The sequence below is a fragment of the Phocoena sinus genome, chromosome 10 (genome assembly GCF_008692025.1).
Source record: "Phocoena sinus isolate mPhoSin1 chromosome 10, mPhoSin1.pri, whole genome shotgun sequence".
Taxonomy (NCBI): domain Eukaryota; kingdom Metazoa; phylum Chordata; class Mammalia; order Artiodactyla; family Phocoenidae; genus Phocoena; species Phocoena sinus.
The window spans coordinates 17,635,750-17,653,994 of record NC_045772.1 but is presented as its reverse complement, the minus strand read 5'-3'; the positions used below and the strand labels follow the sequence as shown (position 1 = coordinate 17,653,994).

At 48.2% G+C, this 18,245-nt stretch overlaps 2 protein-coding genes across 12 annotated transcripts in view; one reads left to right on the top strand and one right to left on the bottom strand.

The window, feature by feature from the left end:
• The window catches only part of CHST11 (carbohydrate sulfotransferase 11), a 287,104-nt gene that overhangs the window by 136,285 nt on the left and 132,574 nt on the right, over positions 1-18,245 (top strand). The gene's annotated exons all lie outside the window — the stretch shown is intronic.
• On the bottom strand, positions 6,050-7,076 carry LOC116760423 (cytochrome b-c1 complex subunit 10-like). The gene is made up of 2 exons (XM_032645277.1): positions 7,068-7,076; positions 6,050-6,704 (listed from the first exon to the last, which is right to left on the bottom strand). The coding sequence occupies exons 1-2, from the start codon at positions 7,074-7,076 to the stop codon at positions 6,522-6,524; spliced, it is 192 nt and encodes a 63-aa protein (XP_032501168.1). The 3' UTR covers positions 6,050-6,521.

Genomic DNA, 18,245 nt, shown 5'->3' with positions numbered 1-18,245 from the left:
CCGGGAGGGAAGATGGGGCTGGAGAGGCAGCTCTGGGAGCCATTTGTGAGCGCCTAGGTGGGTGAGTCGTCAGCCTCCATCAAGCACTCATGGGCAAGCTGTCTGGCCCCTTTTGCTGGTAGCCAGGAAAATGTCCCTGCAGGAGGATCTCCCTGTTTCCTCGGGATGTTGTCCCGGGATGTTTTTTCTTAGGCTGGTTTCCTTTACAAGCTGCAATTATGTTCTCCTCCCATGCACGTTCCGTCGGTGGCGCTTCTCAGAGAAACCGTCTTGGTGACCTTTGGGGCTGCCGTGGACCGGGGAGCTCAGAGGAGAGAAGGGCGCAGGAGCTTCTGTTGAGTAGGGTTTTGTGTCCCTGAGACATTAGCAAACATTGCATCCGTTGGGGCTTGGTTGTGGTTTCTCGTGTTCCCCTACCGGCCAAGCTGTGCAAGCCGCTAAGCCTGGATTGATGTTATCACAGAGGCAGATGACAAGCCCTGTAATTGCTAGAAACCGAACTGCTCCCGGAGATGCTGTTTCCCCATTTTATGTTGGTTGGTGATTTGCGTTTGATATATAATGGTGAAAATAGGAACTGTTTATTTTAGATGATAAGAAAACCAACATAATGGCGGGAAGCACCATCTTAGTTAGCAGGTACTGGTACTGTAGGCCAGATGCTATCTAGATGCCTACAAACATCTCGTGGAGTGCTGGTATTAAGCCCCGCGCTAGGTAGTGCACCCCCACTTTAGGCTGAGGAGCTTGTCACACAGCTTGTAAGAAGCAGAGGAAAGATTCAAGTCCAGGACGGACTCCAGATGCATTTATCTCCATGCTGTATTCACTGTCACCGGCAGAGTTCTCTTGGCAGGAATTACCCCATACAAAAAAAAGAGAGAGAGAGGGAAAAAAATCTTATCCAGATTTTCACTGGACAAAGTCTTAAAAGCTCCCTTAGGAAAATTGGCTATAATCCGATTTTAGTGTCCAAGGTTTTCTTATTTTAGTGCCTCACAAACCCCTAACCATTAAAACAACAATTGGTGGAAAAAAAGTTTGTAGTTGATATTCTTAGAAAAACTGCACTCTGATGTCTTATAATTTTCCTGGTTCTCTGCTGTCTTCCTGGCCCCAAAATAAAACGTAATTGCTGATCAGATCGGCTGGCGTCAAGTCACCGAAAGTTCAGGAGCCGCCAGCTGCATATTTGTGGGCCGAGCACATCTGTGGGCCGCCCGGCTCAGCTCAGACTGCAGGGCAGAGCCATGCCGTCAGCCATTAACAGGGCATAATTGCGCCTAAAATGCCAGCGAGGGTGAGACAGCTTGTCCTGCCTCGCCCGCCTCCCGGTCCTCTCGTGGGTTCCCTGAAGTCTTCCCAGCATCACTCATGTGGTTCAGCCCTGCCCCGCCTGGTTCTTTCTTTAGCGTTTATACTTGCTCTGTGATTACCACGTTCTGAGAATACAGATACTCAGCCCAGGGGCTGACCAGGAACTCCTAAGTGCTGAGTCTAGGAGGTCTTCACTCACGCACCAGTGGCGTACGGGCCTTCCTAGGGGCCTCTGAGGACCAGTCAATATAATATTTTGACCAGTCAACATTTTATTATAATAATAAAATTGGATCTTCATTGGTGCAATCTTCAATGTGTTAAAAGTAAATTTACTTCTCCGTAAGGTAGGCTCGAGGAGGAAGGCTGGAGAGAGGGAGAGAAGGGAGGTAGGAAGGGAGAAAGAAAGGAAGAGAGTTACTGTTCATTGAATGTATAATACACATCAGTGACTCTTCTAGGTGTTTTCCACACGTATCTAATGGAATCTTCACAACAATCCTAAAATCTGATAGCCCCATTTTTCAGATAAGTTAACTGAAGCCCGGAAGGACTGAGCAATTTGCCAGGGTCCCCCAGTCCCTAAACGGTAGTGCCGGCTCTATCTGACCTGGCGAGACAGTGGGAGGGAAAGAGCCTATCCCGTTATCTTTCCCAGGGGGAAAAATGCTCCCTTGAGGTTCTTTTTCATGGTGACTCAAGCTGAGATCTGGGACGTGTTCCGGATAGTTGTAAAATTCCCAAAGGCAGGGGCCAAGGCTCATGGAGTGGTATGGAATGCACAGTAGATGTCCAATAAACAATTGCAGATTTTTTTTTTTTTCTCACAGAACATGGTATTTTTGGAGGGGCCTTTGTCTCCTGGCTGGAACCAGATTAAGCAGGAGTCACCCCCAAGAACTCTGCTGTAGGATAGCACAGCTTGGTGGCATTTGGAAGTTGGGGTCTTTGATTAAAGTTTTAGATTGAAAAAAGCTTGAATTGTCCAAGGGAGGGTGGGAAACTCTTCTAGCTCCAACCTAAATAGTTTTCTGAGCAAGGCTTGCCAAGATTCGTTTTGTCTACAGATGCTCATAGGATAAACAGGAAAAAGACGTGGGGAAGAGAGGCGTGTAGGTAAGAGAACATGACAAGTGCTTGTGTGATCGAAGCATTCTGAAAGGTTATGGGAGAATCAGGAGTGAGCAGTTAACCCTTTGAGGCACAGGGCACAGTGCGAGGCTTTCTAGAGGAGATGGCATTTGAGCCGGGCCTCTGAGGACACATCAGACTTCACCGGACAGAGAAGAGGGAACAGCCTCCCGGAGCAAAGGAACAGCAGGAGTGAGGTGCACAGGTGGGGCGGTCCACGGCGCATTCAGAGAATGACGAGGGGTTTGTAGCTGGCGTGAAAGAGCATGTTGGAAGCTGATTGGAGAGAAGGCAGGAGAGGCAGGTTGGAACCAGCTGGATAAGGCTCATTTGCCCTTCTGGAGGGTTTGGTCTTCAGCCACCGGCAGGTTGGTGGTCCCAAGGAGCCCCCTGGAGATGGTGTGCACCTTACAAACCAGCGGCTGCTTCTCACTTGGCCACTTGTTAACTCCGGGGCCTCTCTAAGGAGGTCTGGCCCCTCCTGGCCGCAACCTCCTCACCTGTAACACGCAGGGGTTGGACTGGACCCGTGCTTCTCAACACCTCCCTGCACTCAGGAGCTTTGAAAAAATGACCAATGCCCAGACCCCCAGAAATTCTGATTTTATTTGTTGGTCTGGGATAGGGCTGGGGTGTCAGTATTTTTCAGATTCCCTAGGTGATTCTGATGGGCACCCAGAGCTCAGAAGCACTGGGTTGGAGATTCTGTAAGGGCCCCTCCAGTTTTAAAATCTTCGATTCTTTGATTCTTGCATAACCCATAACATGAAAAGCAACTCAAAGCATGTGCATCGAGGTTGCTCTCTATCTTTTCTACTGTCTTTGTATATGAAGGCGCGTGTAAATTATTTGTACTGGGCCTCATCCACGAGGACACGGAGACCACGTTCCTTCCTATGCTGCATGGGAGGGAAGGTTGTTGAGTCAACGCCCTGAGTGTTGGAGACTCCTTATGTGAACAAACCCAAAAAGCGGAGCCCTAGGGCAGAATGTTGGGTGGAGCCCTGTGTAAACGAAACCTGAGCCACTTAGCTCTTGATCCCATAAGAAGGAGAACCTAGACTTGTTCCAAGCCAGACATCAGGTGGGCGCTTCTGAAGGATCAGCTTCAGTCGCACAAATAAGCATGAAAGGGAGAAAGGGCTCTCTGCCTTGAGAATCGTTCAGGAAGAACAATGCTGAATGGCCGTGTCCACTGGGGAAGGCAAGAGAGAGCAGACATTGTACAGCCCCCAACTCTGGTCAATTAATCCCTTCATTACCAACCACCTGGTAAATGACGAATCCCTCTAATTATCTTGCATTGACCCAACAGCTGTCTACCAGCCAAAGAGGGATTAATTGATTTAGTTGTGGACCGGCTCCTTATGCAAAGATATTACTTACTGTCAGCCTAGCAGAACGGCAGCTGGCTGGCAAAGATGAAATATTACATCAGCTTGATCTTACATACAGCACTTGGGAGAATGCTTCATTATTAATTGCAAATTACAATAGATGAGCAGAGTCCATTGCGAAACCCGGGGACAATGGGCCGCCTTTTCCACTGTGGCCGGTGGCTTCATTATTCTTGAACCAGGGAAGGTGCCCTGGTCGGATTTCCAGTCAAGCCTGGACAGATGGCGAATCTAGAGTCGGACGCAGTTCGGGTTGAAAGAGGTGATTGGATGCTGGAAGGAAGGGCGGGATCCCAGCCCAGGTGTATGACGTGGGGCAATTGCTTAACCTCTGGAAGCCTCGATGTCCTTATCTGTAAAATAGGAGCATGCTACCAGTCTTGCAGGTTTGTGAGATTCAAAATCATGTATGAAAAGCACCTAGGATGGTGCCCAGGGCAGAGTTGGTGATAGTAGCCGTCAGTGATCTGGGTTGAGTTAGGTCACCTGGGACTTCCCTTAGGGGGTCTGGGACCATGCTTGGTCCCTGTCCTGCAGGCTCAGACATTTGGCAGGTGTGCACTTGGAATAATAATAATAAGATTATTTTGTTGAATAATAATAAAATAGATGATTTCCTCTTGCCTGGAAGCTACTAGCTAGCTATTCATCACGAGCACTATCTAAAAATTTTGATTTATGTTATGTGTCTGGTAGACTCAGTTATAGGGAAGCTTGCTGTGCTGATTTTTAAGGCTGTGAGTGCCTGTGTGTGTGTGTGTGTGTGTGTGTGTGTGTGTGTGTGTGTGTACACACTCAACCCACATCCTGGAAAATGGGCAGATGCAGCTGTTAAGTTTTAAAGGTCTCCTGTGGTTGTGTCTGTCGTACCCACAGCACGTAGCTAAGTGGCCTCATTAAGAGTTGTTAAATAAGACCATCTCTGGGCTGTGTTAATGCCATTGATTTCGTCGATTGGTCCGCGTTTCATTCAGGCTGTTTTTATAGGCAGTTGTTCTGTTTCTGGAAGCCTAATTTGACCTAGTATATTCAAATCTGATTAGCTCGGTGCTCTAATGGGGTTGTTCTGTGTCAGGCTGTGTGGATATAATCTGGCATATTTCAGTGAGAGGAGGGCATTCGAGTGACAAAACAACCTCAGCAATTTCCAAATGGTAACACAGCTGTAAAGTCTGCCATCTTTGGAAAGTTATTTCCTAAATTACCCTCAATTATAAGAGGTCTCTACATAATTTGATTTTTCTGTAAATTATACAACTCAGGGAGCCTCTCAGCCAACTGGATTTTAACCTTGTTGGAATGTGTAGAGCTGAGACAAAGCCCTGGCTTGCTCTCAAATTCTCTGTAGGAAAGATGGGGTGGGGGGATGGGGTGGGGTGGGCATCAGCTTCCCCCCATCCGGCCTCCCTCTTGACCTGCAGGTCTGGTGGGGAGCAGGGTTTCCACCCTGCCTCCACCACGAATTACTGTGAACTCAGGGGCCAACAGCTGAACCTTTTCAAACCCTTCAGACCTTGTTTATAAAGTAGGAATAAAGTACTAACTGTTCAGTTATTAAGGATTAAATTAGAATATATATAGCAAGTTCCGGGCATGTGGCAAGCTGCTCAGTCGATGCTGTTTTTTTAAATTCATATTAGCTCAGATGAAAACTCCTCCAGGAAGCTCCCCCTGATTCCCCCCCCCCCGCCCCCCTTCAAACTCAGGTTAAATGTCCTCCTGGAATGGTGCTGCCTACTCACAATGTAATGTGACTTGTATATGTTATTCGAAATTTTCCAGCAGCTACATTTTAAAAAGTAGAACAAAAACCAGGTGAAGTTCATTTTAATAATATACTTTATTTAACCCAGTATAACCAAAGTATGATCATTGCTACATGTAATCAATAAAAATATTAAGCTATTTTACACTCTTTGTACTGAGTCTTTGAAGCCCTGTGTATTCGGCACAGCACATCTCACTTTGGGCTGGCCATATGTCCCATGCTCAATGGCCACATGTGGCTAGTGACAGTCATACTGGACAGTGCAAGTCTATCCTCACCCCCATGCCCATGTTCCCCTCGTTCGTGACACTTATGTGTCTGAGATGCTCTAAGTAGGCTCTGAGCCTCTTGAGGACAAGGTCTGCATCATTCACCTTGGTATCCTGTGGCCACTCCATCCAGCCACAGGAAAGGAGCTCAGTAGGTGCTTGGCACTGAGCGAATCTCCTGTCCCTGGGCCTTGAGCAAACCTGGTGTGTGGAGATCATGCTGGGGAGGCGACCAGGGCTTCGTGCCCCCAGAGACGCCGAGGCAGCCAACCGTCAAGGCGGGAGGCTTGCTGGGGCCCAGTAGGTCCTTGGTCTGAAGAGGCCATCTCCACTCCAGGCTGAGGCCTGACGTTTCTCCTAAAAAACATCCTTCCAAAAGTCCAAGTGCAAGGACCATGGAAGGGCTGACACTTAGAAAGACACTGGTCATTTACACCTCAACTTAGGTTTCGTTTGTTAGTTTTTCAGAGAGAGGTTTAACGCTGTGTGCGTTCACACACCAAAGCTGTTTTCACAAACGTAGAAAGTCTAACTGTGTATTTCCTCCAGGTCCATCCCAAGAGCATGGGCTGTTTCAGATGTGGATGGAAGTAGGCAGCACCACCAGATTCCAGAGGCATCTGAGGGGCGTCGGTTTCATTAATTGTCCTTCTTAAACTTGCCGTTGTTGTAGGGCACCCAGTCCAGAATCAGCTGCCAGCCGGTGGCCCACACCAGTCCCACGGCGCCCGTGGCGCCCCACACGCCCACCGTGGGAATCCAGATTTTGGCCAGCTCACGGTAGCGACGGCCCGGGAACCTGCTCAGCGTCACAGTGCTGTCCTAACGTCTCAGCTTCGGTTTATATAATAAGATTCTGTCTTGAGACTGGCGTGTGACAGTGTGGGGAGCGTGGAGAGAGCAGGTACAGGGAATTGGATGCTTGAAAGAACTGGAGAAAGTGAGTCATAGACTCAGAAGGAATGGGGGGAGGGTCGGGGAGGGGACTGCTTAATCCAGACCTCGCCCTTCCTCAGTACATAGCCCACATTTAGCCCTGTTTCCTTCTTCCCTCCCCTCCTCCCTCCTTCCCTCCTTCTTCCAGAGCAGGTGGCACAAGTAGGAACCCAATAAAAATGCATTGAATGAAATGGGACTGAAATCGCTGGATGCCATCTTTCGTTCCCTCCCTTATTATATACCTACCGTATTCATTTCCTACGGCTGCCATTAACAGAGGACCACAAACTGGGCGGCTTAAACCACGAAAATGTATCGTTTCCCATTTCTGGAAGCTGCGGGTCCGAAATCAAGGTGTCGGCAGGGTTGGTTCCTTCTGAGAGCCCGAGGAAGAATCTGACATGCGCCTTATCTAGCTTCTGGCAGGTTGCTGCTGTCCTTTGGCTTTGTTTGCTTGTAGAAGCATCACCCCAGTCTCTGCCTTTGTTTCCATATGACGTTCTCCCTGTGTGTGTCTGTGTCCAAATCTCTCTGTTTTATAAGGACTCCAAGCGCAGTGGATCAGGGCCCGCCTGCTCTAATAGGAGTTCACCTATGTAACTAATTACATCTATAGTGACCCTCTTTCCAAATAAGTTCACCTTCTGAGGTACCGGGGCTAGGATTTCAACACATGGATTGGGCGGGGGAGGGGTGGCGCAGTGCAACCAGTGACACCTGCTGTGTGTATAGCGCTGTGCTAGATGCTGGGGCACTTAAGACAAGGAAGTCCTTGCCCTCTATTAGTTCATACTCTAGTGGGCAACTCAGGCCAGTAAACTGACCATCACAAAACAAAGTGCTATTCGAGTTTGGTGCTCGATGCTAGAGGAGCGTAGATGGACCAGGAAGTTAGACGAGGCGTGCACACGTGGGAGTGTGTGCACCGTATGTGCTCTTGTGTTTGTGTAGCCTTTGTCACCCTGATTGAGCAAAGACACGGGAGAGGTGACACACAGGACCATCTGGTCCTGCCCTCCCCCGCATAAACACCAGCTAAGGGGAGAGGACGTCCTGACTCTCGGGGGACTGGAGCACCGTCCCTCCTGGGCGGGCACCCCATCCATGCCCCTCTGGTGATGACCGGCAGCCCACGGATGTGTGAAAACCAGTTTGATGGTAGCTCCTGACTTCTAGAAAAGTCTGCAGCTCCAGTGTCTCCAGCTGATGGTCTGCTGTTCAGTATCTACATGACCGTGCCAGAGGACACTGCCAGGTTGGCCCTGCTCCAGCCTTGGCAGGTGCAGAGCTGCTCTGGAAGGAAGCTGGAACGTGCCACAGGGGTGGGACGCCCAGGCAGAGTCCTGCTGCCTAAAATGGCCTGTTGCAATGTTTGCTCCCCTTTGTCTTCTGTCAGGGGTTGAAAGCCACAAAATGGCCAGCACACAGTTCTGGCAGTCATTTGGACTCTTGGAGAAACCGCTCTGCCTGTCTGTTCTATCTCCAGCCTGTGCCCTACAGGATGTCCACAGATACGTCCACAGCTGTAACGGCATCTCGCCAGTGCAGGGCTTGGCTATGGAGAGCTCGGCCAGCTCACTGCTTGTTTGGATCCAGGCCTCACATCCTGTCCCAGTATTTGGGGAAAAGTTCTGAGAGAAAGGGGCATGTCTGAGGCCCTCCCTAGCCGTGGTTAAGAGCACGGGCCTTAGAACCAGCTGGAACCCCAGAGCCACCGCCTGCCAGCTGTGGCTTGGGGAAGCTTCTTACCTTCTCTGTGCCTCAGGTTTTTCACCTGTAAAATGAGGATGATACATTACTAGCATCTACCTCATAGGGTTCTTATGAGGATTAAATTTGAATCCACAGAATGAGGCCGACATAGGTGTTCGCTGTTTGCCGTTATTGTTATTCAGGGACAAAAGCCAGAAGGTAGGAAATGATGCCGGGGACACATGAGCAAGTTGAAGTTCAGATCACTTGGAAGGCAGGGCTCCGTGAGCTGGCTCATCTTCTGCCTGTTAAAAGGGAACTCCATCTTCTAGAGCAGAGGGTCTCTGTTTTGGCCGCACTTCAGAATCAAAAAAGGAAATTTAAAACGTCCACACATTCAACCCCCTAAATCAGAATTTCTGGGGTGTCGGTACTTTTTTAAAAGCTCCCAGTTGATTCCAGTGTGCAACCCAGTTTGAGAACCACTTGCTCTGGCTTTTTCCTACTCAAAGACAGGTCCGGGGACCACCAGCCTTGGCATCACTTAGGAGCTTGTTAGAAATGCCTTGGCTCCCACCCCAGCCTGCTGAATGGAAACCTGCATTTTAACAGGGTCCCAGGTGGTCTGCAGCAGTGTTAACTGGAGAGGGCTCCTGAGAGAACAGTCCGCTCCCTGGGGGCTTCTAGAAGAAGCAGCTGTCCATGTATTAGATGACCAAGCACAGGTGGTACAGAGTCTGCATGGATTTCAGAGACAGAGGCCAAGAAGAGGTCCCTGCCTTTCGTGGAGCCTGGCACGCTGTTGCTTTCTGGAAACTTAGAAAACAGATGCTGTGTTTGTGCTGCATGGGGTGCTTGTCAGGGGCCGGGAGCTTCAGTCCCATGGTGGGCTAGATGGATGGGCAGCCTCTCGGGTCCTCTGGATGCCCCTGAATGTTCATAACTGGCTCAACTTGGAGGAAGAAAGCGTGACTTTGAACGGGGACCCTGGAAGCGAAGGCCACTGTGATGCCTTTGAAAGGCCTCATCCTTTCTGGGTGCTGAGTTCCTGGGGTGAAGGGGAGCTGAGTGAGGAGCTGAGCTGGGCTGCCTTGGTGGCCGCAGTCTGAGTTTGTTCTCCTCGCGGTTTGGGCTGTTCCTGACCACACTTTGTCAGGAAACAGGAAGGAGGCACCCAAGGTAGACCTTCCATGCTCCCCCACCCCACTTCAGCCTTTACCTCCAAATGACATTTTTAGGTGTCACCCTCTCCCATCCCCCCCACCCCAATCCCATCCCCCCACTGCCTCTAAATGCCGGGCGCAGCGGATCTCAAGCAATGAAGTTTAACGGGAAGAGAAGGGAATTCAGAGCCCGAAGTCCTAAGTTGAAATTTCTGCCTCTTTCTGCTTGATCTTGGTCAAGTACCTCAGAGTGGAAAATAATTTATTTAATTTTAGCAGAAGAGGCCACATAGTATAGCAGTTAAAACTGGGGTTCTTGGAATCAGGCTTCCTGGGTTCAGATCCATACTCCCTGGCAGAGTAACCTTGGGTCATTTACCTAATCTCTGGGTACCTCAGTTTCTTTATCTGTAAAATGGGGAGAACAGCAGTCCCTACCTCTTTGGCTTGTTATGAAGATTTAATGAGTTGATTTGTGTCAAGTGCCTAGAACAGTAGCTGGAGGCACAGAGTCAAGTATGTTAGTAAATGTTCTTTTTTTACCTTTACATATTTAAAACTTTCCACTGTTCTTTTCAAAAAAAAATTGTAATCACAGTTTGGGTTCTAGTAACTGACTTTTAAGAGAAGCGTCTCTTGCCCAGTGATGTTTATAGTTCCTCACATTCAAACAACCTGTTGTTGCTTTTCAAATGCAGCAGTCCCCATTTTACAGGTGGGGAAACTGAGGCACAGAGAGGCCTACTGGCTTTTAAAGTAACACGTGCAGGGTCATCCGATCCAGTCAGGGAGCTGCAGAGCCACAATTCAGCCTGTTGTTCTTGGGACCAGGCCACCTCTGCCAGCTCAGCTGGCGTAGAGATTCGTTGACTACATGGGTGACCCAAATGCATTTGATTCTCAATTCATTGGTCCTTAAAGTAGTGAGGGAACCCCCTCCTCCCAGTGAGAACTTGTAAATAGGCTGGCTCCTGCCTGCCTTTGGTAGGTGGTGACCACGGCGCTCCAGGCACACCTGGGTGAAGGATGCTGCTTGGTCCTGGGGCCCCTTCTATCCCAGCGGGCAGGATGCGGTGAAGGGGAGAAAGGATGATGGGACACCCTGTGCTGGCCACTTCTCTCCTGGCTTCTGAGTTTCTCCCAGAAACTCACTCACCCCTCATGAGTCAGAGCATCTTTAAACCAGGAACAAGATTGCTCAGGCCAGAGTTGGTACCTGAAATAGGCAAGTTACAGAAAGTGCTTCTGAGGGTTTAAGAGTTGGAAGATTGCTTCTTTGAGTTCTGCTCTGCCTAGGCACAGTGACCGTCTATAATTGTCTCCTCCATTCATTCTTGTCAGGAGTGGCCTGTTTGCGTTCATCCCCCCGGGTCTGTGTTATGAGCCCAATGGAGACACTGTTTGGCGGCCTCTTGCCATCCTCTTGCCAGAACCCTGACCAAGAATCAGTGTTCAAACAGGAATCAGGGTGATTCCAGGTCTCTTTCCTAATTAGCAGGAAGCACAGAGCCAGTGAAAGCAAACAGGCAGCTTGGTAAGGCCAGGGTAGGGGCTGCCCATTTGGGGAAGGGTTGGCCACACTGATTGGTAGATCCACTGGGCTTCTGTTGTGTCAGTTGGTTCCACAGCCTGGCACAGACCATGGCAGTAGTTGGCAGAGGGAATTATAGGCAGGGGTTAACTCATCCCCAAACCCCTTGATCACTAAGAGTAAAGAAGTAGATAGACTCACACTAAGCCCTTGGTTTTTGCAGATGGAACATTCTGGGTTCTACTTTTCAAGAGCAGCCTGGAAGTCCATTAACAAGGGACACTTGTAATCTTTCAGAGGAACAAATTTGAATCAGAGGAAGCCAGTCCCTCAGCTCACCAGTGAGCCCAGCCATCCCCTGAGCACAGCAGCTTTGTAATTCTGTAATCATCGTTCCCAAAGAACCTTCATTCTAGGACTGGTGGAGCCACTTGAAAATTTCATCTCATTTGGTAGGGAAATTGCATGCTAACATGACATTTAGAAATGAGGAGGCTGTCTTGGGACCTGTCCCTCAAACGTATTTTGTCACCACATAAACTGGCTCACAAATGGTACCCCCGCTTTCTCCCACATGCTACATTGGGTCTCTCTCATTCATAGGATGGTTAATCTCAGTTTAGCCTCTGGGCCTTGGCTCTCAGTAGGTTTTCTTTCATTTTACAGGACAAGCCGGTGCCTGAAAAGAAATGTGACTTTTGAAAGGAGTTAGCAGATACTGCGGGAGTTCAGAGGCGGCTGATACCCAGTTATTCACGGTCGTGAGGGAAAGGGGTTGAATGAGAAATAGAAATCCACACGTAATCTCCAGACCTTGCGTTAATCAGTAGCCTTCTCTTCCACGATGCCTTTAACCTTCTTGGGCTGCTTCGTGGCTCTTTTCAGAACTGAGATCCTGAGTGATCGGCACAAAAGAAATAATTTACCAGCCCCTTTCTTACTGAGGAGCATCTAGAGGAACTGAAATTCTTTTTTTTTTTTTAATGTATTATTATTACTGTTTTTGTTATTCACTCAGAGTAAAGTGTCGTTTTTCTTGACCAAGTGGCAAAACGAGCTGCTTCTGTGGGTTGGTTTGTTCATTGTTGTCCTATCGGAGACCAGCATATAACACAGTGATTTTCTTTTTTGCTAAAAAGAAAAAAAAATGATTGGGATTCAGGCCTAGATCGCATGGAAATAAAAACCAGGAGCCAGGAGAAGGAGGGTCAATTGCAATTGATAATTGAGTCTCCCTCCCCGGGATTTTAGGGTGTAACTCAATCCGAGGGGAAGGAATGATAAGTATCGTGGTGAGATAAAGCCTGGCCAGAAACAGCCCCTGGCAATGCTACCATTTGTTATCTGATTAACGCACAAGGTACAGTCTTTCTTGAGCCTAAGAAACCCAGCTTGTCTTTATCGGTTGCGGTTGCGCTGTTGTTCCAGTTGAACTTGCGAAATGGCAATGTCCAAACCCACTGCAAACCTTGGGAGGTGGTGGTGCTTCTGATCTCGAGCTCTATGCAGTAGGATCCTGGGGAAGCCCGCAGGCCACAGCCACCAGTTTGGGGGCACCTTACTCACGGCCTAGGGAAAGGATCCATTTGGGGAGTAAAAGCCAAGCCTGACTCAGAGGTGAAGTGTGCAGCCGGAGCTGCTATACCCACTTACGGGAACCAGAGCAACATCTGTTCTTCCTCTCTGGTACTGTCCTTGCCCTTGCCCTTGACCCAGGGTCCTTTAAAACCCAAGGCCTGTAGCCACTTGCCTCCTAAACTGTGGTAGGCAGCATGGCCCCACAGAAGATGTCCACATTCCAATCCCTGGAACCTGTGGCTGTGTTAACCTTACAGGGCAGAAGGGACTTTGCTGGTGTGGTTAAGTGAAGGATTTTCAGATGGGAAGATTATCCTAGATTAGCTGGGTGAGTCCAGGGTAATCACAAGGGTGCTAAGAGGATCCAGAGACTGAGTGGCAGATGGAGATGGGATGCCGATAGAGGCAGAGGTCAGGGTGCTGTGAGGATGGGGCTCCCAGCCAAGGAATGCAAGTGGCCTCCAGAAGCTGGGAAAGGCACGAAAATGGATTCTCCCTTAGAGCCTCTGGGAAAAACTGTCAACACCTTAACTCTAGGACCTGTGACCTCCAGAACTGTAAGAGAATACACTGGTGTTGTCTTAAGCCACGGGTTTTGTGGTGATTGTTACCGCAGCAATAGGAAACTAACACAAAAGCTCCCACCTACGTCCAGGGTCCGAGGGAGGCCTGGGAGACGCTGATGTCAGGAAAGCAGAATCTAGCAGCAGTAGTGTGAGTGTGGAAAGTGGCAGTAACGATGATGAAGGTGCTGTGATGCTGCCCTCTTCAGAGATTGTTTTGAGCATAAAGTGAGGTACCATGAAAATGCCCAATAAATCTAAGTTGTGAACCAGCAACCCTGATTGGCCGAGGCATTGGCTCATCATGGCTCATGGCCCTTCAGGGACAGGCCAAGAAGGTAGAGCCCAGATCCTTTCATTTGTAAGCATCTCTTTTATGACCGTACATACCACCTGAAATCCACATCAGAGCACATTTGTGTTGATGGGTTCCCATAGGTGGGTGTTATACCACTGTGTTTAGTCAATATATTTAAAAAAAAAAAAGAACTGAATACACATTGGGAGTTTGTGTTGTATTTGTCACAATTTTCCTTCACAATTATATAATACTTCCAGTGTTCTCTAAGTACCTTCCCAGGGGCTAGCTTCACTGAAACTCACAATTCTTTGAGGGTCGGGAGGGTAGGTATCATCTCCCATGTTGTAGATGCCAAGAGAAGGAAGCTCCAAAGGCAAGATCTTAATACACGACTGAGATGAGGCTAAACTTGAACATCTAGCCCAGAGAGGGGAGCGGATCATGCTGGTTAAGAGCAGACAGTCCTGCCAGTCGCTAGCTGGGTGACCTGAGGCAAATTACTTGGCCTCTCTGTGCTTCAGTTTCCTATCCGTCGGTATAGGGATGATCATAGTACATACCTCATAGGTTTGTTGTGAGGTCTAAGCGATCATAAAGCCATAAAATGCTTAGAGTAATTCCAGGCACATAGTAGGGTGTGTGATTGTGTCTCAACGGCCGTAGCACCAGCTACACAACCATAGCCAGAGTCAGCCGACTACACATTTCAGTGCTCAATTTCCATGACTGCCCACATACTACAAGCCAAAAGCATCCCAAACCATCCCATTCTGCTTGAACATTCCAAAGTGCTAAATTAAGTTGGTGCCTTAAGCTCTAGACCAGAGGTCCATGAACGTTTTCCAGACAGTCAGAATTTTAGGTCTCTGTTGCAGTGACTCAACTCCGCCCTTGTAGTCTGAACGCAGCTGTTGACAACATGTAAATGGATGGACACGGCTGGATTTGGTCCACAGGCGACCTCTGCTTTAGACAAGGCTGAGAGCCAGAAATCCCAGATTCAAGTCCCAGCCTTCCCACCATACAAGGGCGTTCTGTAGCAAGTCATGAAGACTCCTTCACCTCTAAAAATAGGAAGCACAGTGGTGATTCTTTCAGGAGAATGGTGAGCCGACGAGAGCGTTTGTAAACTGTAGAGGACTGAGCCTAATTTGGTTGTCAGTATTTTGTTGCTGATGTACAGTTGTGGTCCAGGCCACCTGTGGTGGATGAAGCATGCACGTGCACTTGGTAGAAAATGTTGGGTGTTGGCCGACCAGCTCTCCGGTCTGCAAATGCATGATGAAATCAGGAAAGGGCTATTTGATTTCAGTTACGTTCATCTTTTGGGATATGAGAGTAGCACCAGCCTCTCAAAGCCTCCCTTTCCTGCCGTGAGATATTTCTCAAGAAACAATGCTTTCATTTTAGCCCCAGTTGATCTCCATTCTGGAAATTGCAAATGAGCAAAATGACCGTGATGAATGGGGGGCTCGGGAGAAACACAAGGCTCCGGCTCAGTGTCTCAGGCTGGAGAAGGGAAACCTGGAGGCTTTATCGGGGGAAGATGGGTGGCAAGTGAATTGCCGAGCTGAATTACAGGACGGTTGGTGAATAAATGCACTGTGCTGAGCAATGATGCATCTCGTTAAGACGCCCTCAGTTTTGGCCCCAATACTGCGGGAATTGTCGGAGCGATTACGTGCAAACCTCAATTTTGAGGTTTGAAAAGCGGTCAGCGCATAATTGGCAGGAGAAGAAAAAGAAGGGAGATGGTTCGAAACGATAGGTATGAAATGGCTGTTGCAGCAAAGAAGACAGGGATGTAAAGAGGCACGTTGATCACTCAGGACTCAGTGTGTGTGGTCTCAGGGTCACACTCGGGCCACGTGGACCATGCGTTTGGTGCCCTTAACAGGCCTTCGGGGAATCAAAGCGGTTTGCTCTGTAGAAAGTTTCAAGTGCACTGGGGACACGTTTATTGAATGAATGAATGACTGGTGCTGGCTACATGATTGTCAGATAAGCGAGTGAAGGAGGGAAGGAATGAATGAACAAATTTATAAGCCAATACTTCACATAAAATGAAATGATAATAGTACCTACCATTGTATGACTGGTGGGAGAATTAAATGGGAGAATGCGTCTGAACCTGCAGCACAGTGCCTGGCAGTAGCAGGCACTCAGTTTCAGCTGGTTCTGTTGTCATGTTTCCGGACAGCCATAAAAAGATGCCACAGGCTGGGTGGCTTAAACAACAGACATTTATTTCTCAGTTCTGGAAGTCCAGGGTTAAGGTGCAGGCAAGGTTGACGTCTGGTGAGGTCTCTCTTCCTGCCATGCAGACAGCCACCTACGTGCTATGTCCCCATGTGGCCTCTTCTCAGAGAGATCTCTGGGGTCTCTTCCTCTTCTTCTAAGGACACCAATCCTGTTGGATTAGGGTCCCACCCTTATGACCTCATTTAAAATTAATTATCTCCTTAAAAGCCCTGTCTCCAATTATAGTCCCGCTGGGTGGGGGGAGTTAGGGCTTCAACATGAATTTAGGGAGGGCACAGTTCTATAACACTCAGTAAAGAATCACACCTTGCTTTTAAAAGCCTAACCTTGTCACTAAGCAGCTACACTGGAATAATCTTTTCCTGGGAAGAGAAACTGGAAATGTCCCAATGTTCTGGAAAATTGAGTGGATTTCCCACAGCGTATGTCCTTCCACATGGGGGTGTCTGTCTCGTGCTCTTCAAAGACCCCAGCAGTCATCCTTTTACTCCCCACTGTTAGACAAATGGGCAACTCACTCATGCTTTTTTTTTTTCCTTAAAAAAAGCGAAAGACCTGACCCTCTCTAAGGCTTCTGTAAAACACGTGCTCTGGGAGAGGAAGTCGACCTCATGAACCCACTATTCTGTGTTAGAGAGAGCGCTAACTAGATCTCATTTCTTTTTCTATTTTCGTTTTCGTCTCCAAATCTGCCTGGAAGACAGCGAAAGCTCATTAATTTGAACCCTGCTCATTTAGAATATGTTACATTTCCTCCAAGTTCACCGTGAAGTAGGAATTTGTGAAGCAAATTAATTGTGTGAACATAATTAGAAAAGAGGAGTCGTGTAGAGCTGGGAGGCACCTGGAGGTGATCCAGTCCTTTTTCCCTTGGTGGCTTTTTCTTTTCAGATGAAGGAATTGAGGCCCAGCAGGCAGACCTGGCTCCTCCAAGCTCACACAGTGGGACCGTTTCCCTTCCTTTAGGCCCCCAGCCTAATTCACGGAGTCTTGTTTGTTTGTAAAAGACACAGGCGCTTTACCACTATGGGTTCCTTTTACTATATGGATTTCACATATTGAAAGTACATTTAAAAAAATATTCTGCATTTCAAGTTTTCCACTAATTATGACTGGCCTTCTCCCAAGTTAGCTTGAGCTATTTTGGTGAGGTTTTATAGTTATTTAATAAGAAAAGGCTTTTTAAAAACCTCATAAAACCTTCTGTACCATTCATTCTAACCAACAGAGTGTTGGTTGTCACTAACAACTTCTTTTTAAAAGGCCAGAACTTTTGTCTATTCATGTTAACCTTAAAAGCAGCATTCACCGAACCCCTGAGAAACAAGAAGTGTAATACTTTATAGGATTGGGGCAGAGCAAATGAAATAATGCACGTGAAAGGGTTCTGTACATTTGGGAAGCATATACAAATGCTTTATGTTTTCCTTTATTGCCGTCTCTGGTCTGGGCAGCGCCCCAAAGAATGGTCGAAATACGTTTGTGGATGTAAAGGCGGAATTTCTGTGGAGAGTCCCCAGGGAATGGGCTGTTTTTCCATGGGATTTAAACAAATAAATGACATGCCTATTTATTAATTTAAATCAAACTGTAACTGCCACAAGGCCTGGAATGTTCTCACCAGCACATCAGCACATCCTCTCCCTGGAGTCAGACCAATTAGGGCACCAGACATCAATCAACAGATTATTTAGTGAGCCCAGGTTCAGAGTACCGGTGAGGTGGACAAAATTACAATATGTTCCTTAGCCTTGGGACTTGAGGAATTCTCTGCACAGCCATGGTCAACAAGAGTGGGGCACTCCCAGTATTTGGGGGAGCTTCTGAATCTCTCCTTCTTGGGTATTTAATGCATCTTTAACTCCATTTTGGGGATTGTGGAAGATGAAGGGTTATTCCCTTATTCGTAAGGCCAGTTCTGTGCTTGGTAGGATGAGGGTGATGGTGGTGATGATGATATAGCGGCGGTGGTGGTGGTAATAGCAGCAGCAGTAGTAGTTGTTGTTAACATTTCTTGCACGCTCACTCTGTGTGCCAGGCACTGTTCTGGTGCTTTGCACACATTATTTGAATCATCACAACCCTGTAATGTAGAAAGTCGGTTTGACAGATGATGATGACAAGGCTCAGAGAGGTTAAGAACTTGCCTTAGGTCACACAGCTGGCAGGTGACAGCAATGAGAAGTTAACCCTGGCCGTCTCGTGCCCTTTCACTGCCTCCTGGCTTAGTGCTCTGTCTCCACCTGCCCAGGACACACGCTGCTCCCATACGGTGACTCAGAGGCCCAGGAGCAGTGTGTGTCAGGGCCCCGACATTAAGCCTGAGGTCAGGAT